We start from the raw sequence: 22071 nt of genomic DNA on the forward strand, positions 1-22071 counted from the left end.
GTTAAAAGTAGCAACAGGTAGAGGCAGTAGCTCACAGAGTGCAACCATTTCACGTCATCGAAATAATAGCGCTCCCTAGTCTGAAATATGTAACGATGTGGATTCTTTAAATAACATAAATCTTTCATGGTTTTTTTTTACTAACGTTACATGTTTCAGTCAGACAAATAATTTATGTTATATTAAGCCATTCAAGTCTTAATACCCAGGGTTCCCTTTAAAACAGTGGCATATAGGCCACCTCTCAGAGAAATTCTCTAAAGGCTAGTCCTCTACAGAGGATTTACGTTTTCAAATGTGTCTATGTGATAAAATATCAGGTCATTTTAATTTTGTTACCGTTTAGGAGAACTCTAGCGTAGAGATGATCTCAAAGGGAGCGCAGGAAATCTCATTCGGTGAGTCCACAACATAACTACATTTCCCATGGCCCACCGTGCGACGTCACGTGTCACGCCGTAGTTCGTTTCGCTCTCGACTCGCAAACCTCTGAATTCCGAGTGGCTTAACTTACACACAGTGAACCGCGGAGACACTGCACATTTCAGAGACACCGAAGGGCATTTTATACTCTTTGAAGATATTCCGTTACGTGAAAACGCTCAGACTCCGTGTGACAATGGAGGCATATTTACGGAGCTGTCGAGATGTGATTAAGGTAAGACTATGAAACATTATGCTCAAAGACAGAGGGTTACGCGTGGTATGTTTGCTTCTACCATTTTACCCACTTAAAAATGTGGCCAGTGGTCAATGCTTGCACTGTGCGCATTGAGACATACATAAACAGGAATGTGTTGGTCGTTAATGATAGCTTGGTGTGATAAATAATGAATGCTTTGTTCGATATACACTTGATATTGACACAAGTCATATGGTATGACGCGTGCAAAGACCCCGACCGCATGCGCCAACTATAGAAACAACCACATGCATTGAGAGAAAGTACGCGAGCATGTTTGTTTATATTTATTATTTATATAATAACAGCACTTTTTATTACAGTATTATTTATTGTTATGCTAGCATTTTATTCAAAAAAAGTTATTCGTCATGTAGGAGTAGCCTAAGTGGAACAAGTATGGCTGAAATGTACTGATATAAAAATACACACTGCTGTTCAAAAGTGTGGGATCAGTAAGATTTGTAATGTTTTTTGAACAAGTCCTTTATGCTCATCAAGGCTGCGTTTATTTCATTAAAAATACAGAAAAAAGTAAAACTGTAAAATATTATTGCAATTTTAAATATTGGTTTTCTTTTAATTTCACAGAATTTATTCCTGTGATGCAAAGCTGATTTTTTAGCATCATTAATCCTGTCTTTAATGTCACATAATCCTTCAGAAATCATTCCAATATGCATGTTTATTACTTTTATTATCAATGTTGGAAACGTGCTGCTTAATATTTTTTTTTTTGAATCTGTGATTTGGAACCTAAAAAATAACAGCATTTATTCAAAAAAAGAAATCTTTTCTAACAATATAAGTCTTTGCTATCACTTTTTATCAATTTAACACATCCAAAGTATTAATTTCTTAATGGAATAATTTCTAGGAATAATTTATATTTTAAAATATATTAATATAGAAAACAGTAAGTTTACATTAAAATAATATTTCACAATATTATTGAATATTTTTGATCAAATAAATGCAGCCTTGATGAGCATAAGAAACTCAAAAATCATTAAAAATCTCAAACTTTTGAACAGCAATGTGTGTATGTATATGTATAACAAATTTAATGAGCTGTTTGGTGCAAATGCATCTTTTGGAGCTTCAGATAGAGATTGTTTCCTAAAGGTGATGTCCGCGTGTTTGGTCAACAAGAACAATTCCCACTTTTCTAGTTTTTCAGCTTAATGCACTCAGTTTCAAAACTGAAGGTGGCCCTATTTGCAGAAACAATAACACCTGCTGTCTGGTGCAAATGATCCTGACAGCATCTGTCCAACAGCAGTACATCTCTCATACCCTAAACGATGTTGTTTTAAACCCAAACACCCTAACACCAGCGCTCACCCACTGCTGGGTGGATATACCAAAGCCAGTGTTTATTTTAAGACTCTCAGCTCATGGAGGGCAAGCAGAGATGGGTTCTCTAACTAATTCAGTCAATGATTGAAGAAATTATACGGTTGCACTTGTGGTTAAAGTGCTTTTTGTCTGCACTGAAGCGTGAGGTTGCAAATACTGCGTACACAAAAGCTCTCTTCCGCCCTGACCCAAGACCCACAGGTTCTGTACTGTTTACTCACTGTCCCGTGGTCCATTTCACATTGCGGTGACTAACTTCCTGCGCTGTCCTCCGGCCATGCCCATATGGACATGAATAAGCATGTTTCTCCTTCACTTCCCCAATCGAACAAGGATTTTGGTGATGATTATCACATGAGTAAAACAGATCTTGCCAAAACCTCACCCTTAGACAAACCTCACCCCTGGTCTTTGCCAGCTGTGAGCTCAGTGGCTCTGTGTTGACAGTCCGTCGTTCAGTATTTCAAACAAATCCCAGCTGGTTGACCAGATCAGAGTACATCATTTAATGCTGACGTCACAGATGGCTTCTGTATTCGGCTGGAGTAATGGAGCAGGCCAAATGCTAATTAACAGTGGACGAGGAGTCATCATGGGGAGAGATAAAAGGTTTTATTGAATCCAGGGTGATGCATTCGGTGTTATTCTATTAAAAGTGCTCTTCGCCTCGCAAGTGGCTCAGCAAATAGGCTTTTATATGGAGTTGAGGGTTCTTGAGCTCCCAAAAAAAAAGAGGGAAAGCACATTTTAAAGTTCACTTTCCAGAATAATTTACTTACCCCCATGACTTGCAGGATTTTTCTTCATTTTGTAGACTTGGCCAATGGTTTGAAGGTACAGCCTTACACGTAATCATGTTGGAAAGCTCATGTTTACAAAGCGAACGTGCAAAGAAAGTCAAATGCCCGTTACAAAAAAGGTAAAACAATGATGTTGGACGATTTTGAAGTTGGAGGAGAAAATTAAATGTTTGATGAGTTTTTCGCCCTACTTGCTCAACTCAGATTGAATCTCAAATCTCGCCAATTATAGAATATACAGTCGTGGCCAAAAGTTTTGAGAATGACACAAATATTAGTTTTCACAAAGTTTGTTGCTCAACTCCTTTTATATCTTTGTTTCAGTTGTTTCTGTGATGTACTGAAATGTAATTACAAGCACTTCATACGTTTCAAAGGCTTTTATCGACAATTACATGACATTTATGCAAAGAGTCAGTATTTGCAGTGTTGGCCCTTCTTTTTCAGGACCTCTGCAATTCGACTGGACATGCTCTCAATCAACTTCTGGGCCAAATCCTGACTGATAGCAACCCATTCTTTCATAATCACTTCTTGGAGTTTGTCAGAATTAGTGGGTTTTTGTTTGTCCACCCGCCTCTTGAGGATTGACCACAAGTTCTCAATGGGATTAAGATCTGGGGAGTTTCCAGGCCATGGACCCAAAATTTCAACGCTTTGGTCCCCGAGCCACTTAGTTATCACTTTTGCCTTATGGCACGGTGCTCCATCATGCTGGAAAATGCATTGTTCTTCACCAAACTGTTGTTGGATTGTTGGAAGAAGTTGCTGTTGGAGGGTGTTTTGGTACCATTCTTTATTCATGGCTGTGTTTTCGGGCAAAAATGTGAGTGAGCCCACTCCCTTGGATGAGAAGCAACCCCACACATGAATGGTCTCAGGATGCTTTACTGTTGGCATGACACAGGACTGATGGTAGTGCTCACCTTTTCTTCTCCGGACAAGCCGTTTTCCAGATGCCCCAAACAATCGGAAAGAGGCTTCAGGGACTTTGCCCCAGTCCTCAGCAGTCCATTCGCCATACCTTTTGCAGAAGATCAATCTGTCCCTGATGTTTTTTTTGGAGAGAAGTGGCTTCTTTGCTGCCCTTCTTGACACCAGGCCATCTTCCAAAAGTCTTGGCCTCACTGTGCGTGCAGATGCGCTCACACCTGCCTGCTGCCATTCCTGAGCAAGCTCTGCACTGGTGGCACTCCGATCCCGCAGCTGAATCCTCTTTAGGAGACAATCTTGGCGCTTGCTGGACTTTCTTGGACGCCCTGAAGCCTTCTTAACAATGCAGTGGAAAGTTTTTTTTCGGGATTAAGTTAATTTTCATGGCAGAGAAGGAATATGCAATTCATCTGATCACTCTTCATAACATTCTGGAATATATGCAAATTGCTATTATAAAAATGTAAGCAGCAACTTTTCCAATTTCCAATATTTATGTAATTCTCAAAACTTTTGGCCATGACTGTAGTTTATTCTAACACCTACCTTTTTGTGATTATGTAATGTGGGAAGACGCACATCGCAGAGCTAGTGCAAGATGAGCATTTGTGGTTGTTAAGTATAGAATTTATTTATTTATTTTTTTAAGAAAATGTCTGTTTGTTTCGCTAGATAACACCCTAATTTGTTGGCTGGGATCATGTAGAGCCCTTTGAAGCTGCATTCAGGGGCGCCGCTCACAATTTTGGGCCCTATGACAAAATATGAAGTTGGGCCCCCCCTACCACACCAAAGCAGATCTCTGGGGGCCCCTAAAGTGTTGTGGGCCTTGAGAATTGTCCTAACTTCCCCCCCCTTAGCGGCGCCCCTGGTTGCATTGAAACTGAAATTTGGACCTTCAACCAGTTGGCCACCATAGAAGTCCAGTATATGGCGAAAAAAAACTGGAATGTTTTCCTCAAACTTCATCCAAAAAAATTACTTTGCGACATTAACAACAAATGGACATTAACATCTTGGATGAAATGTTGGTGAGGAAATTCAGGAAATTTTTATTCTGGAAGTGAACTAATCCTTTAAGTAACATAAATGTAGCTTTTTTATATACAGTAATACTTTTATTTCGCAAGAATGCATTTTACTGACCAAAAAGGACAGTAAAGACATTTTATAATGTTACAAAAGATCACTATTTCAAATAAATTCTGTTCTTTTTTCATTTCTGTTAATCAAAGTATCTGGAAAAATCATGCTTTTCACAAAATTATTAAGCAGCAGCTGTTTTCAAAATCAATAATAATGTTTTTGAGCACCAAATCAGCATATTAGAATGATTTCAAGATCACGTGACACTGAATACTGGAGTAATGAATGCTGAAAATTCAGCTTTTGCAATCACAAGAATAATATCTTGGTTATTTTAAATTGTAGTAATATTTCACAGTATATCTTATTTTATTCTATTTTAAAATAAATGCAGCCTTGGTGATCATAAGAATCATCAAAAACATAAAGCCTTTTTAATTTTTTTTCCTAAATTCTGTTTTATTTTTTTCCAAATTCTGTTTTTTTTTTTACTCTGTTTTAATGGTAAATTACATTTTCATTTCGTCTAATTAATTGGAATCATGAAATTTAAACAACTTAACAGCAATTTATTAAAAGTTTAACAAAAATTCAAATTTTAAGGCCTTCTTAAATGTAGTTTTTTTTTTTTTTTCAAATTAATATAATATGATACCAAATATCAAAATAATTGTCTGGATTCCATTTTAATGGTTTCATTAAATTTTAATAATTAAAAGCCTCTTTAAATAATTGATTTTTATAAAAAATATTTTAATAAAAATCTCAGAAATACTTTGTATTTACATTTTTCTGGTAAATATATTGCAGAATTGCAGGACTTGCATCCTCACATCCTCGGGAGTTCATACTCCCAAGTCAAACTTCCAAGTCCGAACTACGAAGGACGCAAGTCCGAACTTTGCGTAACGTTACTTGGTATTGAGAAACGGCCTCGAGTGTAACTATCTAAAGCTGCATCGAAAGATAACTTCGCGTCTGCTGCCATGCTGGATCCATATTTATAAACAAACTGCTTCGGTGAGTCGCATAGAAGGCGTCATCGTCTTGCTGCTCCCTCCCCGTTCTGTGATTGGTTCTCTATCCGAGGTGAAAATTTGGTCCATGGTTTCCCGGCTGCCTAGCAGCGTGAATAAAATTGCGCTGCGCGTAAGGCAGCATGAGGAAACCCAGGCTAGCAACATTCTGCACTATACAGTAAATTCCATTTTTATGACCGGATTCTGTAATTCTGTCCGTATTTTCCACATCACAGAAATCATAGGGCTCTACTTATAACAGTAGTGTATAATCTTCTGAAGCGATACTATAGTTCATGTTAGGAGGAACAACACTGAAATTTTATGTCATTATACTTTAATTCAAAATCTACAGTCACATAGACCATAGCTCTCAAATCTCATTTTAGTTTTACTGTGAAATCATTATTGTTAACATATTAAATGTTTTCACACAAGATTTCAGTATGTGGAAGCGTGGATGAGATTTAAGCTGAGGCAGAGAGGAAGATTTCAGCTAATAAAAACAAGTCTGTTCCTCACGTGTATTTTTAAGATTTGACTATAAAGTGCAAAAGTTGTACGACCTACTTTTATGGAGCATTTTTCCCTTTATTGATAACCCTTGGTCACTGTACAGTTTTATTGTATGAACAAGACAAGAGCTGTGTCAGCCTTAATCAAAATATCTCCTGTTATGTTTCACAGAAAAAAGCAAGTCATACATTATACATCATGTTTTGGGGTTAACTATCACTTTAAAAACAAATATTAAACTTAAAATAAAATGAGTTTTGTTGTCATTCATGTTATCATCTGTTAAAGGAATATACTGCTGTGCTATATCTGGTGAGAAGCCACAAACTGTGTTTTATCTCTGCACATTGTACTCCACCTCCCACTGGCTGGCGGTGATACAGAGCGACAGGGTGATCATAAGTTCAACACTGTTTGTCAGATGAAGCTCTTTATGAAGCTGGAAGTCTTCACAGCCTATAGGATGCATTCTCAGCTTGTCATGTTCTTGCTATTTGCTGTAAATATTTGCGCGTAGATAATGTCATGGAAATTTTAGTTTTGCATTTCAGCCTGGTTTTAATAGAGGCCACCGAAGCCTTATTATGAAGAAGTAGGTCTGCAGTTATACGTTATGATTTCTTGTCCTATATTAGTCCAGCAGCCTGTGACATTGTTCTCTTTCATTCTCAGGGTTGTAGTAGGAACAGCCCAGGGCTGCATGTCGTAATGGGAAATGAGGCTTGTGATATGGACTCCATGGTATCAGCCCTGACCTTCGCCTACTTTCTTTCAAAGGTATGCAATTCCCAACCTAATAAACCACTTTTGCTGTGGTATTCTTGGAAAACATGAGATTTGTGGCAGAGATAATAGACGTAATAATTGTGTGCTAGAGGATGAGGATTATTGTTTTGTTCATCATTAATGTTCTCTTGTAGAGTCTTGATTGTAAGAGGATGCCAGTCCCTGTACTCAACATCCCACGGGCTGAGTTCCCCTTGCGCTCTGACAGCATCTTTCTGCTGAGAGAGACCTGTCTTTCACAGGACTGCCTGCTGTTCAGGGATGAGGTGGACCTCCACGGCCTGCACAAGAACAAACAGCTTACGCTTACATTGGTTGACCACAATGTTCTCCCCAGGTCAGTCTTCTGTTCTGCAGCACATATGCAGTACTGTATGTGTACTAAACCGTGTTCGATCATCTTCCCATACAAAAAGGATTCAATTGTAGATTTAAAGTTATTAATGAAGTGAATTTTCATTTTAATAAATGTGTATATCTAAAATTGCTAGTCAGATTTTCCGGGGATATTGTGTCTTCCAGTCGGGCTATCAAAATGTATCTTTAATACAAGATTCCTGTGGATCCTTAAAGGATTCGTTCACTTCCAGAATAATAATGCCCTGATAATTTACTTACCATTATGTCATACAGGATGTTCATGTCTTTATTCTTTAGTTGAAAAGAAATTAAGGTTTTTGAGGAAAACATTCCAGGATTTTTTTTTCCATATAGTGGACTTCAATGGTGGGCAATGAGTTTAAGGTCCAAATTGCAGTTTCAGTGCAGCTTCAAAGGGCTCTACGCGATCCCTGCTAAAGAATAAGAGTTATCTAGTGAAAAAATCAGTCATTTTGTGAAAAAAAATAAGAACAATTTGACATGAGGGTGAGTAAATTATCAGGAATTTTTTATTCTGGAAGTTAACTAATACTTTAAAAGAAGTTATAAATGCCTTTAATGATATAAGAAAAATCTTAGTTGAGTTTTCAAGTCTTAAATTCGGTGTTACGACCCATTTAGGGACCAACATAAAAGCCATTCTAAAACCAACAAATACAACAGTGGCCAGGGCAAAAAAGTTAAAAGTTTATTGTAAAAGTAAGAGAATATGACCAAAACAGAAAACAAAAGGAAATGCACTTGAACTTAAATCATAAATAAGGACTGGTGAGCTAACTAATTTAAGCTACAACTTACTGAAGAGTTAGGAAAACTTCCTGTCTCCCGAGGAAGAAATTAAACACAGCTAAAGTCTTCCGGGTCAGCTCACTTACCTATGCCTTCTATGTACTCTGTTGTAACTAAACAAACAATCACTCACCATCCTCAAAAGAAAATGAGGAAAACAAAACCCAAAATCAAACACAAAACAGAGTTCTCAGGGCAAGCCACCATTGAAGTGCCACCAGCAGCTCTTAAATAGGAGGCTTCAGGTGTGTGCTAGTCTCCGCCCCCATCCAATTAGCAGCTGCACTCAGGAAAAAAGCAATGAGAGAAAGAGCAAGGGCTCGTAACACCGGGGATGAAAAGACAAGACAATCGCAATATGGATTAATGTGGCGATTAAACAAAAAGACTAATTCATTGAATGTTTTGAATGAATTATATTAATGTTTTTCTAAAGGTAGCCATTTGTCTTCAGAAAGGTTTTGATGGCATTTTCATTTCATTTTTTTCATCGTTTATGAGGGCAGGGCTGCTTTGTGCACAGCCTTTACCGGAGAAACTGCTATATTTCTGCCGCTTCAAAAGCCCCACCTAGTGACAGAGAATGAATTTGCATTTTTAATACGCCTTTTGCTGTTAAAGGTTGTATAAGCAATTTTAAGCCTGAAACATAAAGTGTCAGATTCAGCTGACCTTTCTTCACGATCCGCTCGCTGCCTGCCCCATAAATTGGCTGTAAAAAAAAAAACGCGTCTCTGTGGTCAGCCTAGGGTCCGAGATATGCCAAAAAACAATGGGGCAGGCAGCGAGCAGATCGTGAAGAAAGGTCAGCTGAATCTGACACTTTATGTTTCAGGCTTGAAATCGCTTATACAACCTTTAATGTTCAGTGACGATGCAAACATCAACTCATATTTTTCAAAAAGAAAACATGCAGAGTTGTAAATGTTAAAGAAGGTCATGTGCCTTCTAAAAATCTAAACAATTAAGACAAGTATGATATATATATTTATTTGTTTTAAATGAATATAAGTTATTATGGAATATGGCTCATCCCTTTTCTTAAAAATGGTTTAAAGCTAAAATGTTATTTTCAATAATTGATACGTTTTTATGTTTTTGTGAATACCTTTATTTGAGCTGTGAATCATGCCATTTTATGGTTTAATATGTTACTGTAGACATTGCCCTGCCCGACTCATACGTTGTTAATTTTATTTGTGCAGGTCTTAAAACGAGTTTTAAGATTTTTCTTTTTAATCCTGCAGATACCTTGTAAATATAGTGAAATAAAATTTCTTTCTTGAGATTTGTGGTTTGAAAATGCTGTTGTTGAAAGGAACTAATGTTTTTTCAGCAAGTATGCATTCAGTTCTTCAAAAGAGCCCTTTGAAGCTGCATTTAAACTGCATTTTGGAAGTTCAAACTTGGGGGCACCATAGAAGTCCACTATATGAAGGGAAATCCTGAAATGTTTTTTCTTAAACAGAATTTCTTTACGACCAAAGAAAGAAAGACATGAACATCTTGGATGACAAGGGGGTGAGGAAATTTTTGTTCTGGAAGTGAACTATTCCTTTAATAAAGTTAATTGATGAAGAAAATCTATTTACGACATTATTTTTGACAGCATCCTCATTTTACAGCATTTAAGCCTAAAACTTTGAACAGTACTGTAGCTTTGCAGGTAGGTTTCTTGAAGCATCTTGGAGACGTTCCCACGGTTCTTCTGGATTTAGTCTCAGATTGTTCTGTTTCTTCATGTAATTCCAGACAGACTGGATGATGATGAGATCAGATCTCCGTGTGGAGCACTGGCTGTTGTCTGACTCCTTGTGCAAACAAAAAAATCTCCCAGGATTATTACAATTAATGGCAAAATGAATGCAAACTGATATTTCCTGCTGACTCACTAAAGCAAAGAGAAATAACTGACTTAAACCCAATCTTAGCTGTTGAAAATACTAATACGTTCTAATAATTTTGGCCACCACTGTATTATTATTATTTTGATATATATATAAATATCTCATTTATTGGATATTAAAGTAAGTTAAATGCGAATAAAGTTCTGAATTGAAGATCTGGAGATTTGTGCTGTTCTTTTTTAGTAAATCTGTGTTATACTGTAGTGCTGACAGTGAGCTGGAAGATACAGTTGTGGAAGTGATTGACCATCACCTCCTACAGAGACCTCCATCCCCCTCGTGCCCTGTCACTGTGGAGACCGTGGGCTCATGTGCCACCTTGGTGACGGAGCGCATTGCCCAAAAAGCACCTGAGGTGCTCGACCAGCAAGTGGCTCAGCTTTTATATGGTGAGTGTCATGGTGATGTGATAAACACAGAGAGTAATGTGAGCTCTCACAGCATGACTGCGCTTCAATCTGTTAGACACTGTTAGACATCAGATGGGCTCAGCATGGTCTTCAGTGGCATTTAGCCGGAGGACATAGTCAGTGTGCTCATTTGACTTGATAGAGATGTGAGATGTCAGCAAAAAGATAAAATCTTGTCAACTAGCAAAATGTATGTGTTGACAGGTACCATTATCCTAGACTGTGTTAACATGGCACCTGAGGCAGGTAAAGTCACCCCTAAGGACAGCCAGTACGCCGTCTTTTTGGAGAAACGTTTTCCTAAACTGCCTCAGAGGGGAGCTCTCTTTCAGTCACTACAGAATGCCAAGTTTGACGTGTCCGGTAAGAGGAGCTTTTACTGTGTAGGGTAATGAATCTAACCACTTGATGTAGACATATTAAACAGTGTAATTTGAAAGCATGTATTCATCAGAAGTAATTTCACGCTACTGTTTTGCATTTCAGGCCTCTCCACGGAACAGATGCTGTTGAAAGACATGAAAGCAGCATCTGGTGGGGATCTAAAATTGGCTGTCAGTGTCATTTACATGACACTAGAGGTCAGTGCTGTTATGACATTTCACATAACTTCTAAAAGCTTTTGTCTGATACTGCTTTTAAAGGTTGTATCAGCGATTTCTAGCCTGAAACATGAAGTGTCAAATTCAGCTGACCTTTCATCACGATCCGCTCGCTGCCTGCCCCATTAATTGTCTGTGAAAAAAAACGCGTCTCTCTGGTCAGCCTAGGGTCCGAGATATGCAAAAAAAAACAATCGGCACTACCAACCTTTCCACAGATAAACAAACAGTGTTCCAACCAATCAGCGTCAGGGGTTTGGTGTTGTGGACTTTCGCTCCGCCTCCCTCACATCCCTGCACCAGTAGGAAAGTCCACAACACCAAACCCCTGATGCTGATTGGTTGGAACACTGTATGTTTATCTGTGGAATAGTTGATAGCGCCGATTGTTTTTTTGGCATATCTCGGACCCTAGGCTGACCAGAGAGACGCGTTTTTTTCACAGACAATTTATGGGGCAGGCAGCGAGCGGATCGTGAAGAAAGGTCAGCTGAAATTGACACTTTATGTTTTAGCCTAGAAATCGCTGATACAACCTTTAATGGAAACTGATATTTATGCAGATATATACAAATTACACCTTTTTTGCAACTTTTTTTCACCTGATCAGTGTTTTGAGTTAATCACACCCTTATAAAGAAATACAAAGTTTTTTTCAATTGTTGTGTCGACATTCTGTAATTTCCATTGAATATTTATTTTTCTTTCATTGCCTTTCTTTCAAACACAGTGAAAGGAAAATAAAAATAGATATAAGAATAGCATTTAGTGCAGAATATATACTGCTGTTCAAAAGTTTGGGATCAGTAAGATTTTTTTTTTAAAGCAGTTTATTTCTCATCAAGCCTGAATCTATTTAATCAAAAATACAGAAAAAAAAGTGTCATTTTGTGAAATACTTTTGTCGTTTAAAATCAGTTTTCTATTTTAATATACTTATATAATATATTTGCAAGATATTTATAATATATTTGTATTCCTGTAAAACAAAGCTGAATTTTCAGCATCATTACTCCAATCGTCAGTGTCACATGATCCTTCAGAAATCATTCTAATATGCTGATTTATCATCAGTGTTGGAAACAGCTGTGCTGCTTAACAATTTTTGGGACCTGTGATACTTTTTTCAGGGTTATTTGATAAATAAAAAGTTAAAAAGAACAGTGTATTCAAAATAGGAATTTTATGTTAATAATATATATTAATAATATAAACTAGTATGTTTTTTTTTTTAAATAAATTAATACTTTTATTTAGCAAGGATGTTTTAAATGGATAAAAAGTGATAGTAAAGACTTATATTGTTAGAAAAGATTTCTATTTATATATAATAAATGCTGTTCTTTTTAACTGTTTATTTATCAAAGAATCAAAGAAAAAAGCATCACATGTTCCCAAAAAATATTGAGCAGCACAACAGTTTCAACATTAATGATAAAAGTAATAAATCAGCATATTAGAATGATTTCTGAAGGATCATGTGACACTGAAGGAGTAATGACTGATGAAAATTCAGCGCTGTGTCACATAAATTAATTATATTTTAAAGTATATTAAAATAGAAAACCAATGTTAGAAATTGCAACAATATTACAGTTTTCTGTAGTTTTGATCAATTAAGTACAGCCTTGATGACCATAAGATTAAAATGCACGCTGTACATCCAGAATGTATTCTTGTGTTTTTAAAAGTAACTTTGAATTTCATCTTGAAATTAATTAATACATATAGCAAAAGTTGCTAAATAAACGGCAATGTGATGCATGGCCAAAAATAAAAGGTGCTTGTTTTATGCATGTGTGCATATACGTGTGTGTGTGTGTGTGTGTGTGTGTGTGTGTGTGTGAAAGAGGCATCTAACCTGTTCTGTTCCATGCTGAATCTCCAGGTTATATTAGTTTGGGCAAGTTGGTAGTTAAGAAATGAGATAAATTATGACAATTAAAATGCTGATGTTATGAATTCAATCAACTATTTATTATTTAATATATATGTATGAGCAATATCAAACAAATAGCAGTGTGCTACTCTTCACACGGCTACGAATGTGATATCAGGCAGCGCTCTATTATACAGCATTAAATTTGCATTAAGTAAAATAATAATATATATATATAATAATATATTTAGCTCATGTTTAACCACTATAAAGACATCAGTCCCAGCAGCAAATTCCAGAAGATCTGGCCAAGGTGAGGCTGCTCTGTCCATGGACGCCCTAAAGCTCACATCACAGAAAACATTGAAGCTAATTTTTAAATAGACTTTGTTTTTATTAACAAATTGCATATAAAGTCTAAATTTTTTTACTTAAAAAAACTCTTAAAACTGTATTCCGTGACACAAAAACATAATTTTTTCTATAAAATTGTAGATTTCTGCATCTGACACTCGCTGTGAGAAATACTACAAGTTGGAATTCCGATATTGTCAGAATATCACACTCCTCTCAGCCAATCAGATTTGAGGACTGGAAAGAACTGTTGTATTAAACTATAAACTGTTTAATACTATAGGTAACACTTTACAATAAGGTTCATTAGTTAAAGATTAGTTAATGTACTAACTAACATGAACTAACCATGAGCAATACATTTGTTACTGTATTTACTCATCTTTATTAACGTTAGTTAACGGAAATACAGTTGTTCATTGTTTGTTCATGTTAGTTCACACTGCATTAACTAATGGTAACAAAATTTTAATAATGTATTAGTAAATGTTGAAATTTACATTAACAAAGATTAATAAATACTGTATAAGTGCAGTTCATTATTAGTTCATGTTAACTAATGTGTTTAACTAATGTTAACTAATGAACCTTATTGTAAAGTGTTACCATACTATTGTATTAAAACAATATATTTTGTGAATGTATTGGTGCTCTGTAAAATTAAATGATGTATGGAATTTCATTGCATACTTGCAGCATTTCTAAAACACTCTTCCAGGACTATTTCTGATGCTTGCTTTAAATTTAGAAGATCACATGCAAATTACATGTTTCATCCTAAATGAAGTGAATCTTGTGTTTGTGCTGTGCATTTGGCCTCAGTACTTGGTTCCACAAGTAGAGAGAGGAAATGTAGACTCTGAAATGTAAGGAGCTACTGTTGTGGGCACAAAGTGTGTTCATGTGCCCATCCTCATGACTCATGTGAATTCCTCATTAATACTGAAGCACAACCGATTCCAAGTTAGACACACCCAGACTCACCGCAGGGCTGGGCGGCCCGTCTCGCACAGCCACTGATTACACCAGACGTTAACCTCCGTGACGGACTCTCCTCTACTCTTGTTAGTACACATGCAATAGGAATACATAATGTTGCTGAATCAGATGTGAGAAGTATCAAGACATTTTTGTTCATACTACAGGAGACTGTTGGAATATTGTTTTATTTTTTAATATGGTATAAGAAATCCATAGATTTAAAACCAGCCCCAAAATGTTAATTTTAACACTTAAAAAACAAATGATATTACTCACAGAATCTTAATTATTATTTCAAAGTAATAATGCTACTTATTTAATGTTTATGTAGTTATTTTTAACGTATCTGTCAAATTGCCAAAGAAGTTAATCAGAAATGTTTGTCAAATGATTCAGAAGAGATCAGAGATGTCATAAAATGAAATGATGTTTGATCTGTGCATGTTTTAAAGATTATACTTTTTAATTGACCCTACACAAATGAAGTTGTGTTAATATTTGAGCAGAAACAAAGATACAGTTGAGGTGCAGAATCTGCAAAATGGTATTATTTTACCAGAGTAAGAGGGATCATACAAAATGCATGTTATTTTTTATTTAGTACTGACCTGATAAGATCTCACTTAAGATATTTACACACAGTCCACAAGAGAAAATAATAGTTTAAAATTTATAAAAATGACCCTGTTCAAAAGGTTTACATATGCTTTATTCTTAATAATGTGTTGTTACCTGAATGATTCACAGCTGTGGTTTTTTTTGCCTGCTGTTCTTCAGAAAAATCCTTCGGGTCCCACAAATTCTTTGGTTTTTCAGCATTTTTGTGCATTTGAACCATTTCCAACAATGACTGTATGATTTTAAGATCCATCTTTTCACACTGAGGACAACTGAGGGACTCATATGCAACTATTACAGAAGGTTCAAACGCTCACTGATGCTTCAGATGGAAAAACAATGCATTAAGACCCAGGGGTGTAAACTTTTGAACAGAATGAATGTGTACATTTTTTTTCTTATTTTGTCCAAATATCATAAATTTTTTACTTAATACTGCGCTTTAGAAGCTACAAAAGTTACTTTTGAGAGGCTTGTGTTTCCTTCTGGAGCATCAGTGACCGTTTGAACCTTTTATGGTAGTTGCATATGAGTCCCTTAATTGTCCTCAGTGTGAAAAGGTGGATCTCAAAATCATAGTGTCATTGTTGGATTAGAATACACAAAAATGTTGAAAAACCAAAGTATTACAGACTATAACTGTTCAGGTCAAACAAGGGACTCATGAACAACTATCACTTAAAAAACAAACCCAGCAGTGGATCATTTAGGTAACAAAGTATTAAAAGTCAAGCATATGTAAACTTTCGATCGGGGTCATTTTTATAAATTCAGCTATTATTTTCTCTATATCTAAACGTCTTTTATGTTAAATATCTTATTCAGGTCAGTACTAAATTAAAAAATTAACATGCATTTTGTATGGTCCCTTATATTTTGGTAAAATAATTAAAATTTTACAGATTCTGCAAGGTAAGTAAAGTTTGTTTATATAGCACATTTATCTGACCAAAGTGCTTAACAAAATCAAAGGGTTAAAACATAAAACAAGCAAAACAAATCCTAAAACAGTAAAACATAAAGTAAGTCCAATCAGAATGCATGGGAGTAAAGGTGTGTTTTCAACATCTTTTTAAAAGTTGAAACAGAAGATGCAAGACGGATGTCCAGTGGCAGTTGATTCCAAAGACTGGGGGCAGCAACCGAAAAAGCCCTATTGTTTTTAAATGTGAACAAGATACAGCTAAGAAAGCCCTGTCAGAAGATCTTAAAGATCTGGAGGATGAAAGAGAAGTAAGAAGATCTCTGAGATAAGATGGGGCTTGACCATTAAGAGCTTTAAAAACAAACAACAAAAATTTTAATTGAATTCTAAAACGGACAGGGAGCCAGTGAAGAAAGTGGTGTAACATGATCAGTTTTCTTTGCCCTGGTCAACAGCCTTGCAGCAACATATTGTACCATCTGTAAGCGTGCAATGTTTGACTGAGGAAGACCCAAGTATAATGAATAGGGGTTATGCCCAACAGGCTTCCGTTTTCTGCTAAACAGGTCTCGTTGCTTCCGGTTCACGCGTTTTGCATATCCCTCTTTAAATATGAACATGATTTACTCAAGATTCATTCAAAGTAGACACTAAAAATGATCATAACCAATGTCCATCACATATGTGGATTGATATATAAAACTTTTAAATTTTTATTCTTTTCACTAACATTTATATATAAATATCGAATGAAACGTCCACAATAAACAGCTGGCTTGTTTTTACTGATTACCTTAAAAGTCCGTCGATATCGCCATTATTTATTACGGCTATTAACACGTTCTCCGACAAGCGGAAGCAATGAGACCTGTTTTCCGGGGTTGGTCAGGTGACGTTCGACATATAGCCTATTGCAGTAATCAAGAAGAGAGGTGATGAAAGCATAAAAGGTGTATGTCAACTTTTGACATCCACTATATATGTTGGAATTTGAAGCCAACAAAAACAGTTTTAATCAACAGAAGAAAAATATTGGGCATTTGAAAATATGCATCTCCAAAACAGATATTGTCTTAGAAAGTGAAATGATTGCAGTTTTTTTTGTGATGCTTACGCTAACCGTGTTGTTCTGTCTTTAGGCGTTTCTTCAGAGGCGTGGACTACAGCAGGACCTCTGTGAGTTTTGCCACAATCATAACTACAACCTGGTGGTTGCCATGACAATCTCTTTCAAAGACAACAAGGAGCCCTTCCGACAGCTAGCCGTCTACAGTTCCAGCACTGTCTACAGGGAAGAGGTACTCATTACGCTTTATAACTTTCCGGGAACAAAGCCTCAAAAGGCTTACTTATAATTGACTCTGCATATTTGGCCAGGTTAGGAGTTTAAAGGGATAGTTCACCCAGAAATGAAAATTCTGTCATTCATTTCTGATCCCCATGTCGTTCCAAACACGTAAGTTCATCTTCAGAACACAAATTAGGCCGTGTTCACACTTGGCGTCTTTTTTCAAACTGCCAGCGTCTGTTTTACATTATAATCCTATGGAGTAAACCGTCTTTTCAAAAAAGTCCTGAGCGCTTTTTTAAACGCCACCGCCGGTGTCTTTTTCTGAGCGTCTTTTCAAGTTGAAAAAAGTTTAACTTTTCTGAAGAAAACGCCCTACGTCAAGCGCTTTTTTGAGATCTGACCAATGACAAGCGAGCAGCTAGACCTGTCGTTTCTATAACAAGAAAATGGGAAAGTTGCCTTTATATAGACTTTTACTTTATTGTTGTGAACCGGATTCACCTCCCTGTTAACTTCAAAAACCGGCGTGCAGCATTGCTAGCTTCTTGAGCCGCACATCTACATGTAACGTTACAGTAGAGCCGTTGAGCTTCGGGCGTCCCTTTTTCGAGTCCCGGCTCGCAGACCTTTTCCGAATCCCGTCCCTCCTCTTTCTCTCCCACTTCGCTTCCTGTCTAAATACTGTCCTATCAAATAAAAGTCAAAAAAGAAAAGAGCCAGCTTCCTTTTTTAATCAACATTTCTGCTCCACACATAGGCTACGGTTGCTGCTGTTGTTATAGCAACAAAAAGATGCCCTCTGCTGCAAAACGCGTCCAGATTTTTTTGTAACTAAAAAAGCGCGTCTGCCAACTTTTTCTTGTCAAAAAAGACGCCAAGTGTAAACACGGCCTTAAGATATTTTTTATTAAATCTGGTAGCTTTCTGACACTGCATAAACAGCAATGCAACAATTCACATTCACTTCTCACTTTTTTAATTAATATCTGTATTTCCTTTGTTTCATAGATGAGTAAAGCACTAGAAAAAGCCAAAAACCCCAGTCTGGACCTTCAGCCAATGAGCAGTCCGTTTCCAGACGTGAAGGCCTTTATACAGGGTAACACAATAGCATCCCGCAAGAAGGTAATGCCTATAATCACAGACTTCCTGAAGGACAGGGAAAAGACAGTGTATTCAAGCGGGAACATAGAGGATCTAGATCTGGACGATGATTCCAATCAGGACCAGTGTGACTTACAACAGTGTCCCGAGGATGCTGGGATTGAGGACGATACCCAATTTCCTCCAACGCCAATGAACAGTCTGGTGGAGGGTTGTCCCTTAGACAATGGCCTACCAAAAATCAATCCTGAGGTTTTGGTAGAGAAAGTTAGCAAGATGGCCAGCATGGAGGACACATCTCCTGAGGGACAGTGATGAGAATCTGTTGTCGGGGAGAGAGTCTGGAATAAGAGCTGGAGAAGGAAAGTCCTTCTGCATCTTCAACAGAATGAAGTGCATATTCAACAGTGCTGCGTCAGAGCATGAGAATGAAATGGCACTTTTTTGATCTGGTTATTTCAAAGGTACGATATAGTCTGAGAAGACCATTCTGTTGGAGATCTGATATATGAAAGAAGCATTACATAAATGCATTATATATGAAATGTTTAAAGTTTTCGTTAAAAAAGTCTCATTGAGACATAAACATGTCATCTAAAATTGACAATATGCACCCAGTGCAAGCAAGCAACTGACAATGAATTGAACTGATTCAGAATTAGTTTTCTAGTATTATTCAATTAATTATAACATGGTAGCTATTGTTGCTTTCGATGCCAATTTCACACTTAATTTTCTTAATTTTCTTAATTTTCTTCTTTTCAAGCTGAACTTAATTTTCAGCTTGGCAGCTTAGAATGGCATTGATTCCCCCAGACAAATAATTTTGACTTGAATCGTTTTGACTGAAAAAGCATTTACAGTAACACTCGTACAGTATTATCCTAATAGGTACGCATTTTTCTCATGTGGATACAGAACTAAACTACCAGGTTTACCTTTTAGCTGGTCATGATTTCAGTTAAACTTTGAAACAATTCTAGAGTTGCATATTTATATGTATTTCTCATCCCAACAGGAACTGTGTACATGCTTAGATACTTGCTTTGTTTGAGAAAAAAAAAAAAAAAATACAAAAAAAAAAATTATATATATATAAAATTTTCAAACAAAGCAAGTATAAGGCGCTCAAAAGTTTTTGCATATATATATATATATATATATATATATATATATATATATATATATATATATATATATTTGCAAAAACTTTTGAGCGACACACACACACTGTTGCTCAAAAGTTTGGGATCAGTAATATTTGCTTATCAAGGCTGCATTTATTTGCTCAAAAATACAGAAAAAAACGGTGATATTGTGAAATATTATTTCAATTTAAAATAAAAGTTTTCTATGTGAATTTTAAAATGTAATTTATTCCTGCGATACAAAGATAAATTTTCAGCATCATTACTCCAGTTTTCAGTGTGACATGATCCTTTAGAATTCATTTTAATATGCTGATTTTTTAGCAATGTTGAACACAGTTGTGCTGTTTAATATTTTTTTTGGAACCTGTGATACTTTTTCAGGATTCTTTGACCAATAAAAGGTTAAAAAGAACAGCATTTATTTAAAGTAGAAAAGTTTTCTAACAATATACACTACTGTTTAAAAATTGGGTCAGTACATTTTTATTCTTTATTTAATTATTTTTTTCATTAATAATTCTATTCACCAAGGATGTGTTAAATTAATAAAAAGTGATAGCATAGATTTACATTGTTAGAAAAGATTTATTTTTTAAATAAATGCTGTTTTTAAAAATTATTTATCAAAGAATTCTGAAAAAAATAATATATATAGATATATTGATATACTGTTTGCAGCGAGAGAAGAAAAAATTATATATAATATCTAAAATTTTTATTTATAGCATTTATATATATATATATATAGCAGTTCCTGTTGGGAGGAGTCAAAATGATTGTGTGGTAATTGGCAGCATGTCAACGATGCCGTCCATAGATTCTAAATTGATGACGTTATGTAATTTTAACTCATGCAGCAGCAGATGTAAATGAAGATAAACATGCATTGAATTAGTCCATCTTGTCATAATTCCCCAATAACATTGTAAAGGAGTTCTTGTTGGTTCGTGAAAAGTGAGCGTAACCCTTCTGTGGCCTTTTGCATGTTACAGGTGTTAACTGACCTGCTCCTGGTTAGAATCAGGGCACCTGCATTTTAGTCAATGAGATTTTTCCATTAACTACCAAAGACCTCAGTTGTATTTGTGTGTAAGGCATGTTAAACATTTAATCATTTGAGAGATAAAAATTCAGTATTCTGTTCATTTATGTTACTTTACCTAATTTATTTGATGATTTAATCACTTAGGGTTGAATCTTTTTTTTTTTTTTTTTTGAGATTTTCATGAAAAGTCCATTTGATTTGTTATGTGGATGGCAGCTTATTAGAAAATTCATTTTTACTAAAATCATAATCATAATATTCATTATATTAAATGTGCTTATTGCAATCAAAGGCACTTTTTAAAGGCCTAATTGGATGAATTTTATATAACATGTTTTATTATACAGTTATATAAATATTTTGTTTCCCGTAGAAGAAAAAAGAGCAAATTTAGTTACAACTTCATTTAAACAGTTGAACAAAATCCGTTAATATCAGACTTGTTGGTGTTTTGAGGTGTTGTGTTTCCCCTGTGAATTAACCCTGACCAATAGTTTGGTGAGATCTGACATGGTGACAACAGAGGATTGCTGCATGCTGCCTCAAAAGAACTAAGCACATTATTACTAGTCGACTCCACCAAACTATATAACGCCAATATCATAATGATGTTGTATGAAATGTTAAATTATGTAAATGTAATAATGTGCTATGGTTGTGAAACAGGACATTCAGGAGCACATCCTCTGTCTTTTATTGCCAAGGAGTTTTTTATTTTAAGTTCTCTGTATGAATAAAAAATGTTCAAATTGTTCCATATGTGGTTTGTGGGCTTTATCTGTTTAAAGACAATTTCTTTGTGGTTTCATTTATTAATTGCTTTTGTACACTAATAGTTAGAGGTCAGTAATATTTTGTAACCTTTATTCTTATCCTCATCAAGGCTCAAAATCGTTTATATAGTGAAATATTATTACAATGTAATATATAAATGTTTTAGAAGTGTATATATTTTAAAATGTATTCCTGAGATGAATTGTCAGCATTCATTGCTCCAGTTTTTAGTGTCACATGATCCTTATACAGTTGAGGTCAAAAGTTTACATACACCTTGCAGAATCTGTGAAATGTTAATTATTTTGCCAAAATAAGAGGGATCATAGAAAATGCATGTTATTTTTTATTTAGGACTGACCTGAACAAGATATTTCACATGAAAGATGTTTACATATAGTCCACAAGAGAAAATAATAGTTGAATTTATAAACATTACCCTGTTCAAAAGTTTATATACGCTTGATTCTTAATACTGTGTAGATGTGATCTAGATGATTTTTTTTTTTTTAGTGATGGTTGTTCAGGTTGTTCATGAGTCCCTTGTTTGTCCTGAGCAGCTAAACTGCCCGCTGTTCTTCAAACAAATCCTTCAGGTTCCACACAATCTTTGATTTTTGATTTTTTTTTTTTTGTATTTTAACCCTTTTCGACAATGACTGTATGATTTTGAGATTCA

The 22071-nt window shown here is 35.6% G+C and overlaps 1 protein-coding gene across 1 annotated transcript; it reads left to right on the forward strand.

Annotated features, from left to right (window-relative positions):
* The first annotated feature begins 495 nt into the window (after positions 1 to 495).
* prune (prune exopolyphosphatase) lies at positions 496 to 21377 on the forward strand. Its single transcript, XM_073847454.1, has 8 exons — positions 496 to 658; positions 7068 to 7172; positions 7316 to 7518; positions 10463 to 10647; positions 10873 to 11031; positions 11155 to 11249; positions 17167 to 17325; positions 18327 to 21377. The coding sequence occupies exons 1-8, from the start codon at positions 620 to 622 to the stop codon at positions 18735 to 18737; spliced, it is 1356 nt and encodes a 451-aa protein (XP_073703555.1). The 5' UTR covers positions 496 to 619; the 3' UTR covers positions 18738 to 21377.
* Positions 21378 to 22071: the final 694 nt, after the last annotated feature.

This window comes from Garra rufa, chromosome 9 (assembly GCF_049309525.1).
Source record: "Garra rufa chromosome 9, GarRuf1.0, whole genome shotgun sequence".
Classification (NCBI taxonomy): domain Eukaryota; kingdom Metazoa; phylum Chordata; class Actinopteri; order Cypriniformes; family Cyprinidae; genus Garra; species Garra rufa.

Excerpts from the sequence above, each read along its gene's own strand:
- prune (XM_073847454.1), top strand. The coding sequence starts at position 620 with ATGGAGGCATATTTACGGAGCTGTCGAGATGTGATTAAG. Across the intron at positions 7,519-10,462 it reads GACCACAATGTTCTCCCCAG|TGCTGACAGTGAGCTGGAAG; the intron begins GTCAGTCTTCTG and ends GTTATACTGTAG. Across the intron at positions 10,648-10,872 it reads AGTGGCTCAGCTTTTATATG|GTACCATTATCCTAGACTGT; the intron begins GTGAGTGTCATG and ends ATGTGTTGACAG.